This window comes from Musa acuminata, chromosome BXJ2-10, assembly GCF_036884655.1.
Source record: "Musa acuminata AAA Group cultivar baxijiao chromosome BXJ2-10, Cavendish_Baxijiao_AAA, whole genome shotgun sequence".
Lineage (NCBI taxonomy): Eukaryota > Viridiplantae > Streptophyta > Magnoliopsida > Zingiberales > Musaceae > Musa > Musa acuminata.
Genome location: NC_088347.1, coordinates 910,123 through 929,882, shown reverse-complemented (window position 1 = coordinate 929,882; position 19,760 = coordinate 910,123). Strand labels below are relative to the sequence as shown.

The window sequence follows — 19,760 nt, the reverse complement described above, 5'->3', positions numbered from 1 at the left end:
GCAGTTGCGCATTGCTGATTGCGACGAAGGAAAGACTACCTGTGTGACCAGGTATGGAGCGTTTGAGTTCTTGGTGATGCCTTTCGGCTTAACCAACGCAACGGCCACATTCTGCACTCTCATGTACCAGCTATTCAAGGAGTATTTGGATAAGTTCGTGGTCGTCTACTTGGACGATATCGACGTCTACAATCAAACGCTCGAGGAGCACGTCAAGCACCTTCAGACGATTTTCAAGGTTCTCAGGGAGAATACGTTGTTCGTGAAAAGGGAGAAATGCTACTTTGCTCAAACTGAGATCTGGGCACGAATTGGTGATGGCTCCATTCGGATGGATACGTCGAAGGTGCAAGCAGTTGCGGAATGGCGAACTCCAAAGAAGGTGCCAGAGTTGAGATTCTTCCTTGGTTTCGTCAATTACTATCGACGCTTCATAGCGGGATATTCGAAGCGAGCAACCCCACTGACGGAGTTGCTAAAGACGGAGCAGCCTTGGAAGTGGTCTGACAAATGTGAGATAGCATTCCAAGATCTGAAGGCTGCTGTTCTGGAAAAACCGGTGCTCAAATTGCCGGACTATGGAGAGCCCTTTGAAGTCCATACAGATGCTTCGGACTTCGCTATTGGGGGAGTACTCATGCAGGAAGGTCATCCGGTGGCTTATGAGAGCCGCAAACTCAACGAGACCGAGTGGCGGTATCCAGTGTATGAGAAGGAGATGACAGCAGTGATACACTGTCTACGAGTTTGGCGACACTACCTCCTCGGGTCGTGATTTGTGCTGAGGACAGACAACATTGCCCTGAGCTATTTTCAAACTCAGAAGAAGCTCTCCCCAAAGCAGGCACGGTGGCAGGACTTCCTGGCTGAATTTGATATGGCAATGGAGTACAAGCCCGGGAAGGCGAATGTCGTGGCCGATGCGCTGAGTCGGAAAGTGGAATGCGTGAATGCTGCACAACTGGAGGGCAGAGGCCAAGCTAGTCAGTTGCACTCCAACTTCCTTTCCCGAATCTGGGATGGACTGTATAGTGATCCCCAAGCAGTTATCCTGATGCAGCTCATCAAAGAAGGCAAGGCACGACGATTTTGGGTCCAGGAGGGACTTGTTTACACAAAAGGGAATAGGGTTTATGTTCCCCGAGTGGACAATTTAAGGCGTGAACTCTTAAAAGAGTGTCACGATTCCCTTTGGGCTGGACACCCAAGCATTCACAGAACGTTGGCTCTCGTGGAGAGGGCCTTCTACTGGCCGAAGATGGGGACTGATGTGGAGGAGTATGTTCGAACATGCCATACTTGCCAACAAGACAAGGTGGAGCAGCGGAAGCCGGTGGGACTTTTGGAGCCGTTGCCCGTACCAAAAAGGCCGTGGGAGAGTATTTCCTTAGACTTAATATCAAGCTTGCCACCTGTAGGGGGACTCGGATCGATACTCGTGGTGGTCGATCGGTTTTCAAAGTATGCAACTTTCATTGCTGCTCCCCTACACTGTTCAGCAGAAGAGGCGGCCAGACTGATGAAGAAGGATGTAGTGAAGTATTGGGGAGTCCCGCACAATATCATTAGTGATCGAGACGCTCAGTTCCTGGGACGATTCTGGACCGAGCTATTCAAATTGTTAGGGTCAAAGTTATACTTCTCTACAAGCCTCCACCCCCAGACGGATGGTCAGACTGCAAGAATAAACTCGCTCTTGGAGCAATATCTCCGGCACTACGTGAGTGCCAATCAACGAGATTGGGTGAAGCTGTTGGACATTGCCCAATTCTCCTACAACTTGCAGCGGAGCTCTGCATCCAACAAGAGCCCCTTTGAGATTATCACAGGACAACAACCGTTAACTCCGCACACCATGGCAATTGGGTATACTGGGAGTAGTCCATCAGCCTATCATTTCGCAAAGGAGTGGCATCGAAATGCAGATATTGCGCGGGCTTACTTGGAGAAGGCGGCAAAACGGATGAAGAAGTGGGCATACTTGGGAAGGCGACCGCAAGAGTTCAAAGTTGGCGATTTGGTGTTGGTAAAGCTCCAACCAGCATCACTCCAATTCTTCAGGAACAGAGTCCACAAAGGATTGGTGTGCAAGTATGAAGGGCCCTTCCCAATTATCAGCAGGGTAGGCAACGTCTCTTACAAGTTGCAGCTGCCGGCGTGGTTCATACTTTACAACGTTCTTTACGGGAACTTGTCTTCGCGCCCGGGACCAGGTGATGGGCTGTTTGTGGGCTTGCAGTTGTTCGTTCATCCTTGAAAGCCTTGTTTTTCTCCCTCTCCCTCTTTTCTCTTGTGCACACAGGGTGTTCGTCGAATTGCTTGTAAAGCTTCCCTTTTTCGCGAGACTTCGAGACTTGTCCGTTGCTCGTTCTGTCGAACTAACCATCTTTCTCTTTTACAGGTCCTTCGGGACCTGCGAGAGGTTACAAAGTGGGCTGATCCTTGCGGAGCAATATCGCATGGGCGAAGCGCGACTTAGGCAACGCAAGCTAAGTGCGCGTCTTTGCCACAAGGGTGGCTCGCGACTTAGGCAACGCAAGCTAAGTTCGCGTCTTTGGCCGCAAGGGTGCCTCACGCCTTAGGCAATTCCAGCTAAGGTCGTGACACCATGGCAAGCATAAAAAAAACTTGGGTCAACCTTAGTAGGGCTGGTGCAGGATGTTTTGGCTCTCTTTTAACTGGTGTCAAGGCCCATGAAGGATGTTCAGGTTGCTAGAATTTTGCATCAAAACATTTTGTAATTCTCATAAGTCATAACAATGACAACCTTGTCGTACATTTTACTTTGAAAACTCCTAACTTCTGAGCCACAAATATTCTTTCATTCCAAAGAACATAGTCTAAAACTCTCCCTCATTTCTACCGTCCATCCCTCTCTAGGGGATAGATTGGTTGCTCACTGTAATTTGATTCCACTACTTGAAAGTTGATTAGTGACAACTGCATGCTAATAACTCATCATGAGCAGGTAACCTACTTGTCTTATAATTTGTACAAAGCACATTGATTAATGTGGCCCATAATGCTTAAGCAAGGTTCTCTTCTCTCTTTCCTTTACTTGGTTGCAAAGGCACATCCTTTGCCTTCACCACCACCATAACCACCTCCCATCCAAGCCGACGCCTTGTATCGCTGCTTCATCCGAGGATGTGTAGCCTCCTCTCCTCATCTCTTCTCTCCCTCTTTCTATTTGGTATGCACCAGACAATATGCATGCGGCAACACTCCGTGCACCGAGACTCAGATCAATCTAACAAGGGACAAGGTTCGTAATTTCGTACCGTACCGAAGTAACGACTTCAGCTTAGTATGGTACGGTACGAGTATACAGAGTGATACATTCAAGCATACCGCTCGATATATATATATATATATATATATATCAAAAATAAAAAGAGAGGCGACGTCGCCTCATTTCTTCTGCTCGCGTGGGGAGAAAATGGTTTCTTCTGCTCGGTTTCTTCTCCTCGCGAGAAGTCATCGACGATGCCTCGACGACATTGCCTCATTTCTTCTGCCCACGTGGGGAGAAGAAACGATTTCTTCTGCTCGATTTCTTCTCCCCGTGAAGCCTCGTCGATGTCATCGAGGCTTCTTCTCCCCGCGCGGATGAGAAGTCGCCGATGATGCCGAGGCATCGTCGCCTCAAACGAGGAGGCAACATATCATCTACGGCATCCTGCAAGGGAAGGCAATGATGGATCGGGATTGTCGAGGGAGAGTGGCACCAGATCTCTAGGTTCTTTTTTTTCTTCTTCCTCTTCTTCCTTCGACCAATTTCGGGTGGTAACGAGGTGGAAACAACTCCAATCGATGGTATCGCTCAGTGGCAGGCAATCCACGTACCGATCTACTAGCGGACTAGTATATACCGCCCGGTACGAGCGGTATCATTCAAAATTAAAAACCTTGACAAAGGACCCATATAGTTCTCAAACTAGAATTTGAAATTTTGATCTTGAAAAACCATGAATGTGGCCACTTATAGTAAACAAAAATCATCGTTTTAACTTATTAGGTTCATTTTACCATTTTTGATATAGTTCAGCAGCTGAATTAAACATTTCTGATATTTTTGATAAACCAGCAGCAAACAAAAATAAAGTATGCAAATGGACCTTGTCATAATAACTCCTGTTTAATTAGTGTCAATATCCAATTACCTTTTGCTAGAAGATTCCTTGCCAGAAAGTATTGATAGATGGGCATATGGGTTGGTACAAATCAGCATTTATAGATCCAATTTTATACTGAGGTTTGGGGTTTTTACCTAGCACCGGTTCATACCGGGGTTAATCACTGGAATGACCATCCCACTGATGGTACTGAGGTTTGGGGTTTTTACCTGGCACCGGTTCATACCAGGGTTAATCACTGGAATGACCATCCCACTGATGTCCCATCCAATTTTTAGGGATGGAATAAGATGTATCATGCAATAAACATATCACCCAACTATCTAATCAAGGTTTGCAATACCACTCAGTACACATGCTATATACCTTTCCAATAGCTTACTACTATGCGAATCAGGGTAAACTGGATGGTACACCCAACATAGCCCCTGTTCCGCCTGGTACAGGGCCTATACCACCCAGCACAGGACCTACACCAGACAGTAATTCTTTTTGTTTTTCAGTCTTTTCAAACTCTTTTTGAAACTTGATATGTATCGGCATATGCCCATTGTGACAACACAATATGACCCAATATCACTTCGGGCCAGGACCGTTATAGGTTTGAAACCTGACATTAAAAACCTTGATTTTGATAGCTCTTGACAGCTAGCTTTTCTTTTTTTTATTTTCTTTTTTACTTTCTCTCTCCACACGCGATCTCTCTTTCATGCATCCCTCTCCCCTCTTTCCTTTGCCTCTTTGTCCTCCCTAATGTTGATGTCACTACCTCCGCCTTGCAATGTCGTGGTTGCTACCGCCACATTGTCACGAACGGTCGTCGCGCACTCGCAACAACTCCGTTCAACGAACCGTTCTGTCACGACCTTAGCTGGAATTGCCTAAGGCGTGAGGCACCCTTGCGGCCAAAGACGCGAACTTAGCTTGCGTTGCCTAAGTCGCGAGTTACCCTTGTGGCAAAGATGCGAACTTAGCTTGCGTTGCCTAAGTCGCGCTTCGCCCTTGCGATATTGCTCGGCAAGGATCAGTCCACTTGTAACCTCTCGCAGGTCCCGAAGGACCTGTAAAAGAGAAAGTTGGTTAGTTCGAAAAAACGAGCAACGGACAAGTCCCGAAGTCTCGCGAAAAGGGGAAGCTTTACAAGCAATTCGACGAACACCTTGTGTGCATAAGAGAAAAGAGGGAGAGGGAGAAAACAAGGCTTTAGAAGGATGAACGAACAGCTGCAAGCCCACAAACAACCGCTCACCTGGTCCCGGGCGCGAAGACAAGTTCCAGTAAAGGCCACGTGCGAACTTGCGAAAGAGAGTTCAACGCCCGGTATATAACCGAAGCCCCATCCAGCCCTATGCCACCCGGGGTTCAAAGGGGCTGAGATGGCTGACGTTTTGGTGAGCGGAGGCAGTTCACCGCAACCCTCCCGCGGCACGCGAAAACGGAGCTGTTTTGGGTTGTTTTGGGGCTGTTTTGCTCGGTTCGGTGAGCGGTCGCTTTGTAACGATGCAGCTTGTTCGAACTTTCATTTTTACAAGCAAAATGACCCAAAACCAAGAGAAAACATGCTGCCACGCAGTTGTACATGTAGGTGTGAGCGACGAACGGTTCGTTGAACGGAGTTGTTGCGGGTGCGCGACGACCGTTCGTGACATTCTCCCCCACTTAAACTGTCGACGCCCTCGTCGACGCTTGTTGGTAGTTGTTGATGACTTCTTCTTCATGTCGCAGGGCGTGCTCCCAACTGGCTTCAGTTCGGGGAAGCTTTCGCCACTTCACCAAGTATTATGTCTGCTCAGCTCCGTTGGGTAGCTTTATCTTGCGGTCCACCAAAAATGGTTTCCACTCGCTTCTCGTAGGAGGCTGTGATGGGAGGTAGCCGAGTTGGAACACTTCGGGATGCATCTTGCGGATCTGAGTGGTAGGCTTTCAGGTTGCTGGCGTGAAGAACTTTGTGAATTTTGAACCAGGCCGGCAGCTGCAACTTGTAAGAGACGTTGCCTACCCTGCTGATAATTGGGAAGGGCCCTTCATACTTGCGCACCAATCCTTTGTGGACTCTGTTCCTAAAGAATTAGAGTGATGCCGGTTGGAGCTTTACCAACACCAAATCGCCAACTTTGAACTCTTGCGGTCGACTTCCCAAGTCTGCCCACTTCTTCATCCTTTTTGTCGCCTTCTCCAAGTAAGCCCGCGCAATATCTGCATTTCGATGCTACTCCTTTGCGAAATGATAGGCTGATGGACTACTCCCAGTATACCCAATTGCCATGGTGTGTGGAGTCGACGGTTGTTGTCCTGTGATAATCTCGAAGGGGCTCTTGTTAGATGCAGAGCTACGCTGCAAGTTGTAGGAGAATTGGGCAATGTCCAACAGCTTCACCCAATCTCATTGATTGGCACTCACGTAGTGCCGGAGATATTGCTCCAAGAGCGAGTTTATCCTTTCAGTCTGGCTATCCGTCTGGGGGTCGAGGCTTGTAGAGAAGTATAACTTTGACCCCAACAATTTGAATAGCTCGGTCCAGAATCGTCCCAGTAATCGAGCGTTTCGATCACTAATGATATTGTGCGGGACTCCCCAATACTTCACTACATCCTTCATCATCGGCCTGGCCGCCTCTTCTGCTGAACAGTGTAGGGGAGCAGCGATGAAAGTTGCATACTTTGAAAATCGATCGACCACCACGAGTATCGATCCGAGTCCCCCTACAGGTGGCAAGCTTGATATGAAGTCCAAGGAAATGCTCTCCCACGGCCTTTCTAGTATGGGCAACGGCTCCAAAAGTCCCACCGGCTTCCGCTGCTCCACCTTGTCTTGTTGGCAAGTTAGGCATGTTCGAACATATTCCTCCACATCAATCCCCATCTTCGGCCAGTAGAAGGCCCTCTCCACAAGAGCCAACGTTCTGTGAATGCCTAGGTGTCTAGCCCAAAGAGAATCGTGACACTCTTTTAAGAGCTCACGCTTTAAATTGTCCACTCGGGGAACATAAACCCTATTCCCTTTTGTGTAAACAAGTCCCTCTTGGATCCAAAATCGCCGTGCCTTGCCTTCTTTGATGAGCTGCATCAGGGTAACTGCCTGGGGATCACTATACAGTCCATCCCTGATTCGGGAAAGGAAGTTGGAGTGCAACTGGCTTGCTTGGCCTCTGCCCTCCAGTTGCACGACATTCACGCGTTCTACTTTTCGACTCAGCGTATCGGCCACGACATTCGCCTTCCCGGGCTTGTACTCCATTGCCATATTAAATTCAGCCAGGAAGTCCTGCCATCGTGCCTGCTTTGGGGAGAGTTTCTTCTGAGTTTGGAAATAGCTCAAGGCGATGTTGTCTGTCCTCAGCACAAATCGCGACCCGAGGAGGAAGTGTCGCCAAACTCGTAGACAATGGATCACTGCTGTCATCTTCTTCTCATGCACTGGGTACCGTCGCTCGGTCTCGTTGAGTTTGCGGCTCTCGTAGGCCATCGGATGACCCTCCTGCATGAGTACTCTCCCCAATAGCGAAGTCCGAAGCGTCTGTATGGACTTCAAAGGGCTCTCCATAGTCCGGCAATTTGAGCACCGGTTTTTCCAGAACAGTAGCCTTCAGATCTTGGAATGCTATCTCACATTTGTCAGACCACTTCCAAGGCTGCTCCGTCTTCAGCAACTCCGTCAGTGGGGTTGCTCGCTTCGAATATCCCGCTATGAAGCGTCGATAGTAATTGACGAAACCAAGGAAGGATCTCAACTCTGGCACCTTCTTTGGAGTTCGCCATTCCGCAACTGCTTGCACCTTCGACTTATCCATCCGAATGGAGCCATCACCAATTCGATGCCCCAAGAATAAGATCTCAGTTTGAGCAAAGTAGCATTTCTCCCTTTTCACGAACAAAGTATTCTCCCTGAGAACCTTGAAAATCGTCCGAAGGTGCTTGACGTGCTCCTCGAGCGTTTGATTGTAGACGTCGATATCGTCCAAGTAGACGACCACGAACTTATCCAAATACTCCTTGAATAGCTGGTACATGAGAGTGCAGAATGTGGCCGTTGCGTTGGTTAAGCCGAAAGGCATCACCAAGAACTCAAACGCTCCATACCTGGTCACACAGGTAGTCTTTCCTTCGTCGCCATCAGCAATGCGCAACTGCCAATACCCTGACCGAAGGTCGAGTTTTGAGAAATACTTTGCTTTGCCCAATTGGTCGAACAAGTCCGTAATGAGCGGGATGGGATACTTGTTCTTCACTGTTACTTTGTTGAGGGCTCGGTAGTCGAAGCATAATCGGAGATTCCCATCTTGTTTCTTCTGGAAACGAACTGGAGCTCCGAAAGGTGCTTTAGAGCTGCGGATGAGACCACCGATTAGCAGTTCACCTAACTGCTTCCTGAGTTCTGCCAACTCTGGAGGGGGCATGCGGTAGGGTGGTCTCGCTGGAGGCTTCACTCCTGGCTCCAACTCGATACTGTGATCCACGCCTCTGCGTGGTGGAAGAGTCTTCGGCAACTCAGGTGGCATAACGTCTTTGAACTCTTTCAGGACGTTCGCCACCGCAGCAGGTTCTTGAATGGCCTCCTCGTTGAATGGCTCTAGCTTCATAGCAGCCACGAATGTCAGTTCGCCTTTTCGCACCTCTTTCTTCAATTGTAATGCCGAAATGTGTTGGGGCTCCTTGGTTCCTCTCCGAGAGACGGGAACCACGCAGGGGTCATCGCCTTCCATCATACATAGGGAGTTCAAGAACGGCATTGGCACCAACTTCGCCGCGTGCATAAACTCCTTTCCAAGAATCACTTGGAAGTCGTCCAATGGCACGGCCATCATGTTGGTGTTCCCGCTCCATGTCCCGATTTTGATGGGAACTCCCTTCGCCAACTCGGAGATTCGCCTGGCCTCCGAGTTCATCGCCTTCATTCGGCTTGGGCTCTTCTCCAAGGTCAACCCATGTCGCTATGCTTCACGATCGGCTATGAAGTTGTGGGTAGCACCCGTGTCCACCATTGCACGGGTCGTTTGGCCATTCAGCTTGATGTCCACAATCATCAGTTCACTACTTCCTGCTTTTTGTACCTTTGTCTTCATGTTCTCGCCTACTTGACCCCGCATAGCGTTCAACAAACGCATTGCTCCCATTCGGGGTCCTTGCGACTCCTCGTCGTCGCTGCTGGATTCGGAACTGCTCGAACTAAGAGCAACAGCTTTGCCCTTGTCCGATCGGGGGGGGGGGGGGGGGGGGGGGGGTGGATGGAAGCCGGCGTTGAGTGCCTGTTTTTGTGGGCACTCCCTTACCATGTGCGGTCCTCCGCACAACAAGCATCCTCCAGGTTTTGAGGCCTTGCCTTTCGGGTTCGGCCCTTTGTGGGAGCTCTTCTTCTTCTGTTCGCCCCCGAGCTCCTTCCCTCGAGAATGTTTTGGAGGGCGATTGCTTGAAGATTGTTTCATTCTCGCTGGGTCTTCAGAGGAAACAAAGTCGGTGAGCCTTTCTGCAGCAGCAATTGCCCCGACCACATCGGTAACATTCCTTCGATTTAGCTCCTGTTAAGCCCATGGTTTCAACCCATCGAGGAAGCTGAACAACTTGTCCTTCTCGGACATGTCCTGTATGTCCAGCATTAGTGCAGAAAATTATTTCACATAGCCTCGGATGGTGGTACTTTGGCAGAGTTGTCTCAACTTCCTTCTTGCGACGAACTCTGTGTTCTCCGGTAGGAACTGAGTTCTCAACTCCCGCTTCAAGTCCTCCCATGTGTCGACTCGACACTGACCCTGTTGGATCTCCTCCCAACGAGTTCGTCACCAAAGTTTCGTATCTCCATTCAGATACATTGTTGCTATAGAAACTTTGGTATCTTCAGAATCGGGCCTCGTAGCTCGGAAGTATTGCTCCATTTCGAACAGAAAGTTCTCGAGCTTCTTGGCATCTCTGGCCCCTCCATATCCATGAGGCTCAGGTGCCCTCAAGTTTTGTGGCGGTGCAACGCGGGTGTTGCCTCCTCCCGCATTTAGTGTTCTTGTGAGCATAGCCACCGTTGCAGTGAGTTCCGCCACAACATCCTGTAAGTGTTGCACGGAGTCTTTGGTGTCATCAGACAGTCAGTCGACTAGGGCCTCGACCTTGTCGATCCTGGACTCCGCTTCCTCTTGCGAGCTCTCTACCCCAACAAGCCTTTGTTGGCCATGGTAGAGTTCCTCCATGCTTGCTTCAAGAACATCCAGGCGGGTTTCCGTCGTCGTGAGTCTCTCCTTGTGACTCTTTTTCCCAGTTAGCGCTCCAGATTGCGCTTCCTCCGCTCGCGGAGAGTAGCCAACTTCTCGCTCATCTTGTTCGCTGCCGCGCTCCTCTTGAGCGGCTCCAACAGCATGAGAGCGAGTGTGCACATATAGCCCACCTGCGGCTGCTTGGGGCAAGGGTCCGGCTTGCCCCGTCTTGCTTGATTCGCCACGATGCTTTGCCTTGGCGAAGTTGCGAAGTTCGTTCTCTGTTCGATCGAAGAGCTTGCCCGCTCTGATACCACAATGTCACGACCATAGCTGGAATTGCCTAAGGCGTGAGGCACCCTTCCGGCCAAAGACGCGAACTTAGCTTGCGTTGCCTAAGTCGCGAGTCACCCTTGTGGCAAAGACGCGCACTTAGCTTGCGTTGCCTAAGTCGCACGTCGCCCTTGGGATATTGCTCCGCAAGGATCAGCCCACTTTGTAACCTCTCGCAGGTCCCGAAGGACCTGTAAAAGAGAAAGATGGTTAGTTCGAAAGAACGAGCAACGGACGAGTCCCGAAGTCTCGCGAAAAGGGGAAGCTTTACAAGCAATTCGACGAACACCCTGTGTGCACAAGAGAAAAGAGGGAGAGGGAGAGAAACAAGGCTTTCAAGGATGAACGAACAGTTGCAAGCCCACAAACAGCCGCTCACCTGGTCCCGGGCACGAAGACAAGTTCCCGTAAAGGTCACGTGCGAACTTGCGAAAGAGTGTTCAACGCCCGGTATATAACCGAAGCCCCATCCAGCCCTGTGCCACCCGGGTGGTTCCTGGGGTCTGAGATGGCTGACGTTTTGGTGAGCGGAGGCAGTTCTCCGCCACCCTCCCGCGGCACGCGAAAACGGAGCTGTTTTGGGCTGTTTTGGGGCTGTTTTGCTCGGTTCGGTGAGCGGTCGCTTTGTAACGCTGCAGCTTGTTCGAACTTACATATTTACAAGCAAAATGACCCAAAACCAAGAGAAAACATGCTGTCAAGCAGCTGTACATGCAAGTGTGAGCGACGAACGGTTCGTTGAACGGAGTTGTTGCGGGTGCGCGACGACCGTTCGTGACAATGGGGTGGATCGGCAACTTGTCAATTGGGAAGACCGTCAACCTTATATACATCTTCCACTTTGGTGGTCAAGGGAGAGAGCCCATGCCATGTCTTCTCTCTAGACTACTAGGAAGCTTGAACCAACACTCAACTCAATGAGTATTTTCTGCTCTATCTTTTCTGTTCATCTTCTTCCTTCAAACCTAAAAGGACTAATAATAAGAGCTGAATATTTTATGAATATGGTATTATATATCAATTTGGCTTGGTGAAATTGATCCTATGTGGCTAGTTTTTCAATGACAGTGGCGTTCGAAAGAGTAGAGTTTCTTGAGTATTTGGTACTTTTGTGAATGAAAAACATCCATATTCCATATCCCACCCATCTCAAAAGACTATGTCGGGGGTTTGGTCGGCAAAATTCCTCCATAGTTAAGTTAGTATGTGTCGGTAGGCATCAAAAGATCATAGGTATTCATTTAGCAAGTCCGGAATTAATACATACCTGAGAAGATACCTTTAAATGCTCTGTTATTGTGGCACGTTGTAGTTGATGTGGCATGCCCAATAAGTGCTACTGATTGGATTTTACATGACGAGTCTTGAGTGACTGAAAATAATGGCCATATCACTTGTATAACAAGATTATCAAGATCCAAGAAGACTTAAACAAGAAGATACCAATTGAACTTTCAGGTGAGGCTGAATACAAAGAGAAGGATGAGATTGATAACTTAGTTACAACTCCAATCAATTTATTTCGGCCAAAACTCCAAAATTTTAAAAACCTAAAACTTGAGTTGGTTAGGATAGAATAAAAATTGGAGTCTCATATTTCTATATTGGATGAAAGAAAGTGTTATATAGCATCCACTAGATGAACACATTACACAATTTTTAAAATCGATCAATTTGGATTGGGATTGGAAGATGAGTGTTTTGTCCATCATGATTGGAGCAATCGTTGTTGCTACTGATCAGTCACCACTACCATCATTAGTGTCATTGTCAAATTAGTGATAGTTGTAAATTTTGTTTACTTGCTACTGTTTAGTTGTTTAATGATATGTTATAGAATGTATAATATGTAAACATAAAAGATTATGTTACAATATACATTAGATATAGTTATGATGAACAATACATGTAAATTAGACATTAAACAAATTATTGGATGTTATGTATACCATTAAACAATAGAAGATATATTTATTCCCCTTGCCTTTGCTAGTCCTTGGACGACGACACTTTCAATCATCAATCAGCCACTCCTTGACTTGCGCCCATCCATTTTTACTAAGCACTTCCACTTGCATAGATCCCTGTCAAGCTAGGCTGATAATGTCAAGATTGAACTCAACCATCCCAGCCCTTTGCACATACACATTCTTCTAAAGTTGCTTGTCCTAGTGGTACTTCTCGCATGAGGGATTAGCTATGACCTTGAATGCCAATTTGGATGCCACTTCTCTAGGCAACTAAATCCACTTCCTCATGTCTCTACATTCGTTTTGCCCAAACAGTCATGTGTGCGGACTCCCTCACCCTTGGCACACTAGTTCTCAAAGGATCAATCATCTCGGAACCTTGCACGTCCAATAAGGATCTATACAGAAAGAAAACATGTTTGTGAAAAGGGAACATGCAGGACAAACAGCCATCATCGCTTAGTCAAAGTGCAACTCGAGGTCACTCTAAAAATATATTAACAAAGTACTTTATTGGCAATAAAGAAATGGACATTGCTGCTCACTTAGAATGTTCGTGCAATAAATGGTCCATGGCTAGTCTGCCATATAGCTGCAAGGCATGTGACTACATAATCCTGGACACTACCCTGGAGCCTCATCCAGGCTTGTGCCACCTAAAGAGGTTTCAAGGTGATTAGATGGCTGATGTTTCTGATGTCATTTTTGCACAGGAAATTCCATGCACAATGTGGGATGGAGGCTATGTTCTTTAGCAATCTTGCCTCTGTGTGATGACTACGTAAGGCAGGAATGGCCTGAAATGACGCATGACTAAGTATCTGCATGTTGCAGGCTTGCATGAGCAGGCTGTAACATAATGGTATTATGCAATAATGTCAGAAGCTTCTTTTCAACATATTTAATAATCATTCTCGATTTTAGTTTTGGTTCCTAGTATTCCTTGTATTTTGTCCATTCATACATTGTAGCATGCCTGAATTCATGTGAAAGAGGAGCCTTTTTTATCAACAATTGCTATAAAAACTCAGTGCAATGGTAGAATACTTTTTCTTTTTTACACAGTAGGACACTGGAAAAATATGTATCAAGCTGCTTGATGTAAAGCACTTTAGAATTACATTTTTTAGGTGTTAAATTTCTAGATGTCTCGGGGAACATTGCTTCTAAAAGAGGTCACTGTTCATAATTAGATATCCATCTCTCTAGTGGTCTTTTATTGGTCGGATTCTTTGTTTGCTATTGCAGGCTGAACCCAAGCGACGGAAGAGATAAACTGTTAATGCTGTAGATTTGGCTTACGAGGATGTATGCATTTCCTGAGAAGATTGCTTGTCTCGATGGTAACGTGAAATTGTACAGTGCAGAAAACAGACTGCTTGGGAAAAAAAAGAAAAAAACATGCCCATGTTTATGAACTAGTGATGTTTAAGTTGGTAATATTTGTACTTAGAAGTGAACAAGGGTGTTCTCACCGTTTTTATTGTCTTCGACTCTGTTCTATCCACCATACTAAGAAACAACAAATGACAAAGTGAGTGCCACCAATAGCTGATCATAAATCATTTACCATGACTATGAAAGTTACAGTACTTCCACTTGCATCCAATGATGTTGATGCTGATAAGTGAATAATGAAAAATGTCTCTTGATTTCTCGAATCTTCAGCACTAGCCTGAAATTTTTTCTAGAAAAAGTTGTTACTTAAACAAATGCACCATTATGATTTTCTAGCAGTAAAAGAAGGCTACATTATAGGGTGGGCGATTAGTCCCTTTTTACCGTGCGGGAAGCTGATTTATTTTTTCGGAAGTTCTTATATTTGAAAATGAATTTTTTGTTTTTTTATTTCTCTCCATTTTTAAACTTGTTTAATCAAATTAACCCATTCAATTGAACCGATCTAAATTAAGAATTTTTTTAAATTAAATAATATATTTATTTATAATAAAAAATATAAAATTATTCATAAAATTATAAATAAAATATTATAAAATATAAATAAAATAAAGGTACTTTACGATAAAGCCCTTCAACCAGTTTTTAATCGAAAGCACTCATTAGTTTGCATTCCTCTTCCCTTTCTTCGTTGTCTCCCCTGTTCTGTCTCCTAACCCTTTTCTTCTCCTTTTTCTTGTAAAATTAAAAAGTTGTCTCCCCTGTTCTGTCTCCTAACCCTTTTCTTCTCCTTTTTCTTGTAAAATTAAAAAATATATTTTTATTATAACATCTTATTCTTATTGTCGCCTTTGCTCTATGTATAATTAAAGAAGGATATCATAATTTAATTTTTATTTCTATTATTGATAAAATTATAATGGAAAGTAGGTAATTTTAAAATTAAAATATGCTAACTTACTAAACAAAATGATAGGGTTTGTCCTATACGTAATATTTTTGACACATATACGTAATTATAATATTTAACTAAAAAAATTACAAACATATCTAAAAGTTTTATAAATACAAATGCTTATCGGTCATCGTTCATATATGCACTTACATGGGCTTGCACATGGTTATTTCTTGACCCACTCACTGGGTGGGGTACTAATATATATAAGGAAATCTAGGGGATGACATCACATACGCTAGGAAACAAAATTCTCATATTTTCTATAAATTGTGTTTGTGGTCGTGTGAAGATTGGTGCGCAAAATCTATAAAACCAAAAACCACGGGTTAGATAGTTTGTGTTTTACCTAGAGAGATTGTATATCCCTAAATCCCTATAGATCTGTAGGAGAGATGAAAGAGATCAAGCGTTCTCCTCTCTATTGGGAAATCTAGGGCGACATCTCATGCGTAGTAGAAGAACTGAAAAATAAAATCCCAGAATTCCTACAGAAAAGAAGGTTTCATCATTGTGCAAAAGTTGGTGTGCAAAAACCTACGAAACCGAAAAACTACGTGTAAGAGAATTACCTAGGAAGATTGTATATCCCTGAAAACTTGAGGCCTATGGACTGGATGAAGGAGGTCAACTATCCTCCTCTTTAGCAATGATCCACACGATAGGGGTTGCGAAGATGCTTCTCAAATCGCTTCCTAAAACTCTTCCTCGCGTGCACCACGCAATTAAGAAGGGGTTGCCCCTTCTTTCTATTCATACGCCCTAAATAGGGGCTGCAGTATGAGGAGGAAAGGGAGAGAGGAGAATAGGAGGTAGCCAAAAAGAGTCTTTAGCCTATGAGTCTTTAGTTCCATCCTATTTATAGAGGCTCCCTATTAACTTAACCATAATGGATCCTATCATATTGGGTACTGAATCTCCATCCAACTACCCATGCCTCTTAGATTAGTGGGTCTCCATCAAATAATCTCTTATTAGCTTTTATTGGATTTCATCCATACGATCCAATAATTCATGGGCTTTTTAGATATCCAATAAGATAGGGGCTCCAATGGATATCTTATATTTGAACCTCTACTCATCGCAACGCTTACCATATGTGTGTGACCCTTTATGTCCAATATCGAGCTGGCCATAAGTCATACCAGTCAGAACTCCTTTTGACTCAGTGAATTATTATATCCATAATAATTCATTGGACTCGACGACTGCAGACGTACTAAGCCACTACGCCGCAATCCTCAGACGATACAAGGGAATCCAATCCTTTGGACTTATCTATTCTTAGTTACTGTATATCTATAGTCCCTCATCAATCTAATACCCCAGAAATCGTATGCCAAGCATGCTATTGTTAGGCCCACATTGTTTCTACTCAAGTCTCGTTATAATCGGATTCTCCTGTAGAACTCTTTCTTTGTCAATCCGAATGACCCTGGCTAGGGATTTGTCTAAGCAAGAACACATGAAATATTCCTCTCATGACATCGAGAGCAGATGATCCTCTATCGACACTCTATAACCCTCGTAATAATGGCTGCCACTCCCAATGACCAGTTGTGCAAAATCTGAAACATCTAGACCTATAAGTCCGATAACAAAGAGTGGAGTACTCATGCAGGACATCCTTAGTGTCTCAAGTCTAAGGATCAGATACACCACTGGGATGACAGAATTGCTATTTGACAATAAGGCATCATCAATCATCTAACATTTCATGAGCGGATCAATCAGTGAACTCATTCTCTAATGAGCACTAGTATTATATCCCTAGTGTCCTTACACGAGCTGCTGTGAGACCAACTACATCCATCATATGGATAGGTATATAACACACTATTCTGTCTGGTTATCTCGATCTCCCTCTCAAGTAACCAATGACTAAGATTATTTATGATTTATGTTTAAAGGTGAATCGGTCTCATTATCGTGATCTCATCACGATCCGATTTTCATGGCATAGATCCATGGATATCACAATATATTCATGCAATAGGCAATATAAAGTGATAAAATATCAAATAATAACAATATATCCATAGATATCATTATCGTGTCAAGTCACACGTGCCATCACTCAGGTGATTAGCTCACAGGGCATCTATGACTAGAACTCTCTAGCGTTGGTCCACACAACAAGACTGCGACAACGCTCCTCAAATCTCCAAGCCTATTATTTGAGGAGAAGGGGAGAGGAGAATAGAAGCTAACAACCAAGAGAAGTTCTAGCGAGTGTTTGGTTCCCTTCTAGTTATAGAGGTCTCTTGCACACTTAACCTTAATGGATCATGTCCTATAGAGTACTAGATCTCCATCCAACTACCCAAGCCACTTATATTAGTGAATCTCTATCCAATAATCTCTCACTGGCTCTTATTGGATCTCATCCATAGGATTCAATAATACAGGGGCTTATTGGATATCTAATGAGATAGGAGCTCTGACGGATATCTCATATCCGAATCTTTACTTGTCACAATACCTACCATATGTGTATAACCCTTTAGGCCAAATATCGAGCTGGCCATTAATCATACCTGTCAGAACTCCTTCTAGCTTAGTGAATTATTATCTCCATAATAATTCACCCGACTCATCAACTACAGATGTACTAGGCCACTACACCGTAGTCCCTAGATGATACAGGAGAATCCAATCTATTGGACCTATTTATTCTCAGTTACTATGTACCTATAGTCTCTCATCTATCTAATATCCTAGAGATCATATATCGGGTGTGGTGTTGTCAGACCCATATAGTTTCTACTCGAGTTTCGCTCTAATCGGATTCTCCTAGATAACTATTTTTCAATCAATCCAAATGACCCTAACTAGGGATTTGTCTAAGTAAGAACACATGAGATATTCCTCTCATTACACCGAGAGTGGATGAACCTCTATCAATACTTAATAGTCCTCGTAAGGTTGACTGACTCTCCCGATGCCTAGTTATGTTAGATTTGGAACTTCCAAACATATAGTACTAATACAGGACATCCTTAGTGTCTCAAGTCTAAGGACCGGGTACATAACTAGGACAATGAAACCACTCTCTGATAATGAGGTATCATTAACCATCTAATATTTCATGAGCGGATCAATTAATGAACTAATTCTCCAATGAGCATCTACATTGTATCCCTAGTGTCCCCACATGAGCAGATATGAGACCAGTTGCCTCCATCATATATATGGGTATACAGTAAACCAGTCTATTTAGTTATCTCGATGTCCCTCTCGAGTAACCTATGACCGAGATTATTTAAGATTTATATTTAAAGGTAAATCGGTCTCATTATTGTGATCTAATCACGATCTGACTCCCATTGCACAAATCTATCGACATCATAATATATTCATGCAATAGGCAATATAAAGTGATAAAATATCAAATAATAATAATAATAATAAGCAAAAAGATTGTATGTCAAGTCAAAAATGCCATCACTCACATGATTGGCTTGTAGGGCACCTATGATTGGCAATCTCCCACATGACCTAAAGTTAATCACATATGTGTCTGATTCCCATCAGACCCCTATGATGCTCAAAGATAATCTAAGACAATGACTTTCTTAGTGGATCTATGATGTTATCTTCGGATGGAACTCTTTCCACTATAACATCTCCTCCGATTACATTCTCTCTAATTAGTTGGAACCTCCTTAGAACACTTTTGATGAGACCCAAGTTCCCTCATTTGAGCAATCGCTCGATTGTTGTCACAATATAAGGGAATCAGCTCCTCGCTACTTGGCACAACTCCCAAATCAATGATGAACTTCTTCATCTAAACTCCCTCCTTTACTACCTTTGCTGCAGCAATGTACTCTGCTTTTGTGGTCGAGTCAGTAGTAGTATCTTGCTTGGAACTTTTCCAGCATACTACTCCTCCATTCAAGTTGAACACATCCCTTGAATTAGACTTGCTATCATCGACATCGAATTGAAAACTCGAGTCCATGTAGCCTTTAACCCTTAGGCTACTACCTTCATATACTAGTAAAAGATCCTTAGTCCTTCTCAAGTACTTAAGGATATACATTATTGCTTTCTAGTGCTCCAAGCTTGGATCCGCTTGATACATGCTCGTGACACTCAAAGCATACGTTATATCAGGCCTAGTATATAGCTTGGCATATATGATAGACCCTATCGTAAAGGCACAAGGTATCCTATCTATGTTCGCCCTTTTTACAAGAGTCTTTGGGGAAATACTCTTATAAAGCGATATCTCATGTCTCATCGGTATGAGACATCTCTTAAAATTTTTTATGCCAAACCTTTTGACAATGGTGTTTATATACTTATGGACTGCACCATGTCTAACAATGTACAATTCCTCATTTTAGATACACCATTGAGCTGAGGTGTATTAGAAGGTGTCCATTTTGATAGAATCCCATAGTCCTTGAGGAATTGGGTGAACTCTGTAATCAAGTATCCGTCTCCTCAGTCTGATCGAAGAGTCTTGATACTCTTCCTAGTCTAGTTCTCCACTTCATTCTTATACTCTCTGAATTTCTCAAAGCCTCGGAATTGTACTTCATTAAGTACATATGTCCATAGCTTAAGAAATCATAAATTAAAGTAATAAAGTAGGAGTAACCACGTATGAGATGAGTTGACATGGGTCTATATACATCACTATGTATGAGTTCCAATAGCTCAGTGGCTCTCTCTCTAGTTCCACTAAAAGGAGTATTGGTCAGTTTTCCACGAAGGCAAGGCTCTCAAGTTATATATGACTCATAGTCGAATGGGTTTGAATATCTATCCTTTAGCAACT

At 44.5% G+C, this 19,760-nt stretch overlaps 1 protein-coding gene across 2 annotated transcripts in view; it reads left to right on the top strand.

Moving 5' to 3' along the window:
- The window catches only part of LOC103999712 (chromatin remodeling protein EBS), a 52,047-nt gene extending 37,825 nt beyond the window's left edge, over positions 1-14,222 (top strand). For both annotated transcript variants that reach the window (XM_009421538.3, XM_009421537.3), the window contains one exon: positions 13,867-14,222. In XM_009421538.3, coding sequence (XP_009419813.1) covers positions 13,867-13,893 — 27 coding nt within the window. In that variant the 3' untranslated portion in view covers positions 13,894-14,222. The remainder of the gene's footprint in view (positions 1-13,866) is intronic.
- Positions 14,223-19,760: the final 5,538 nt, after the last annotated feature.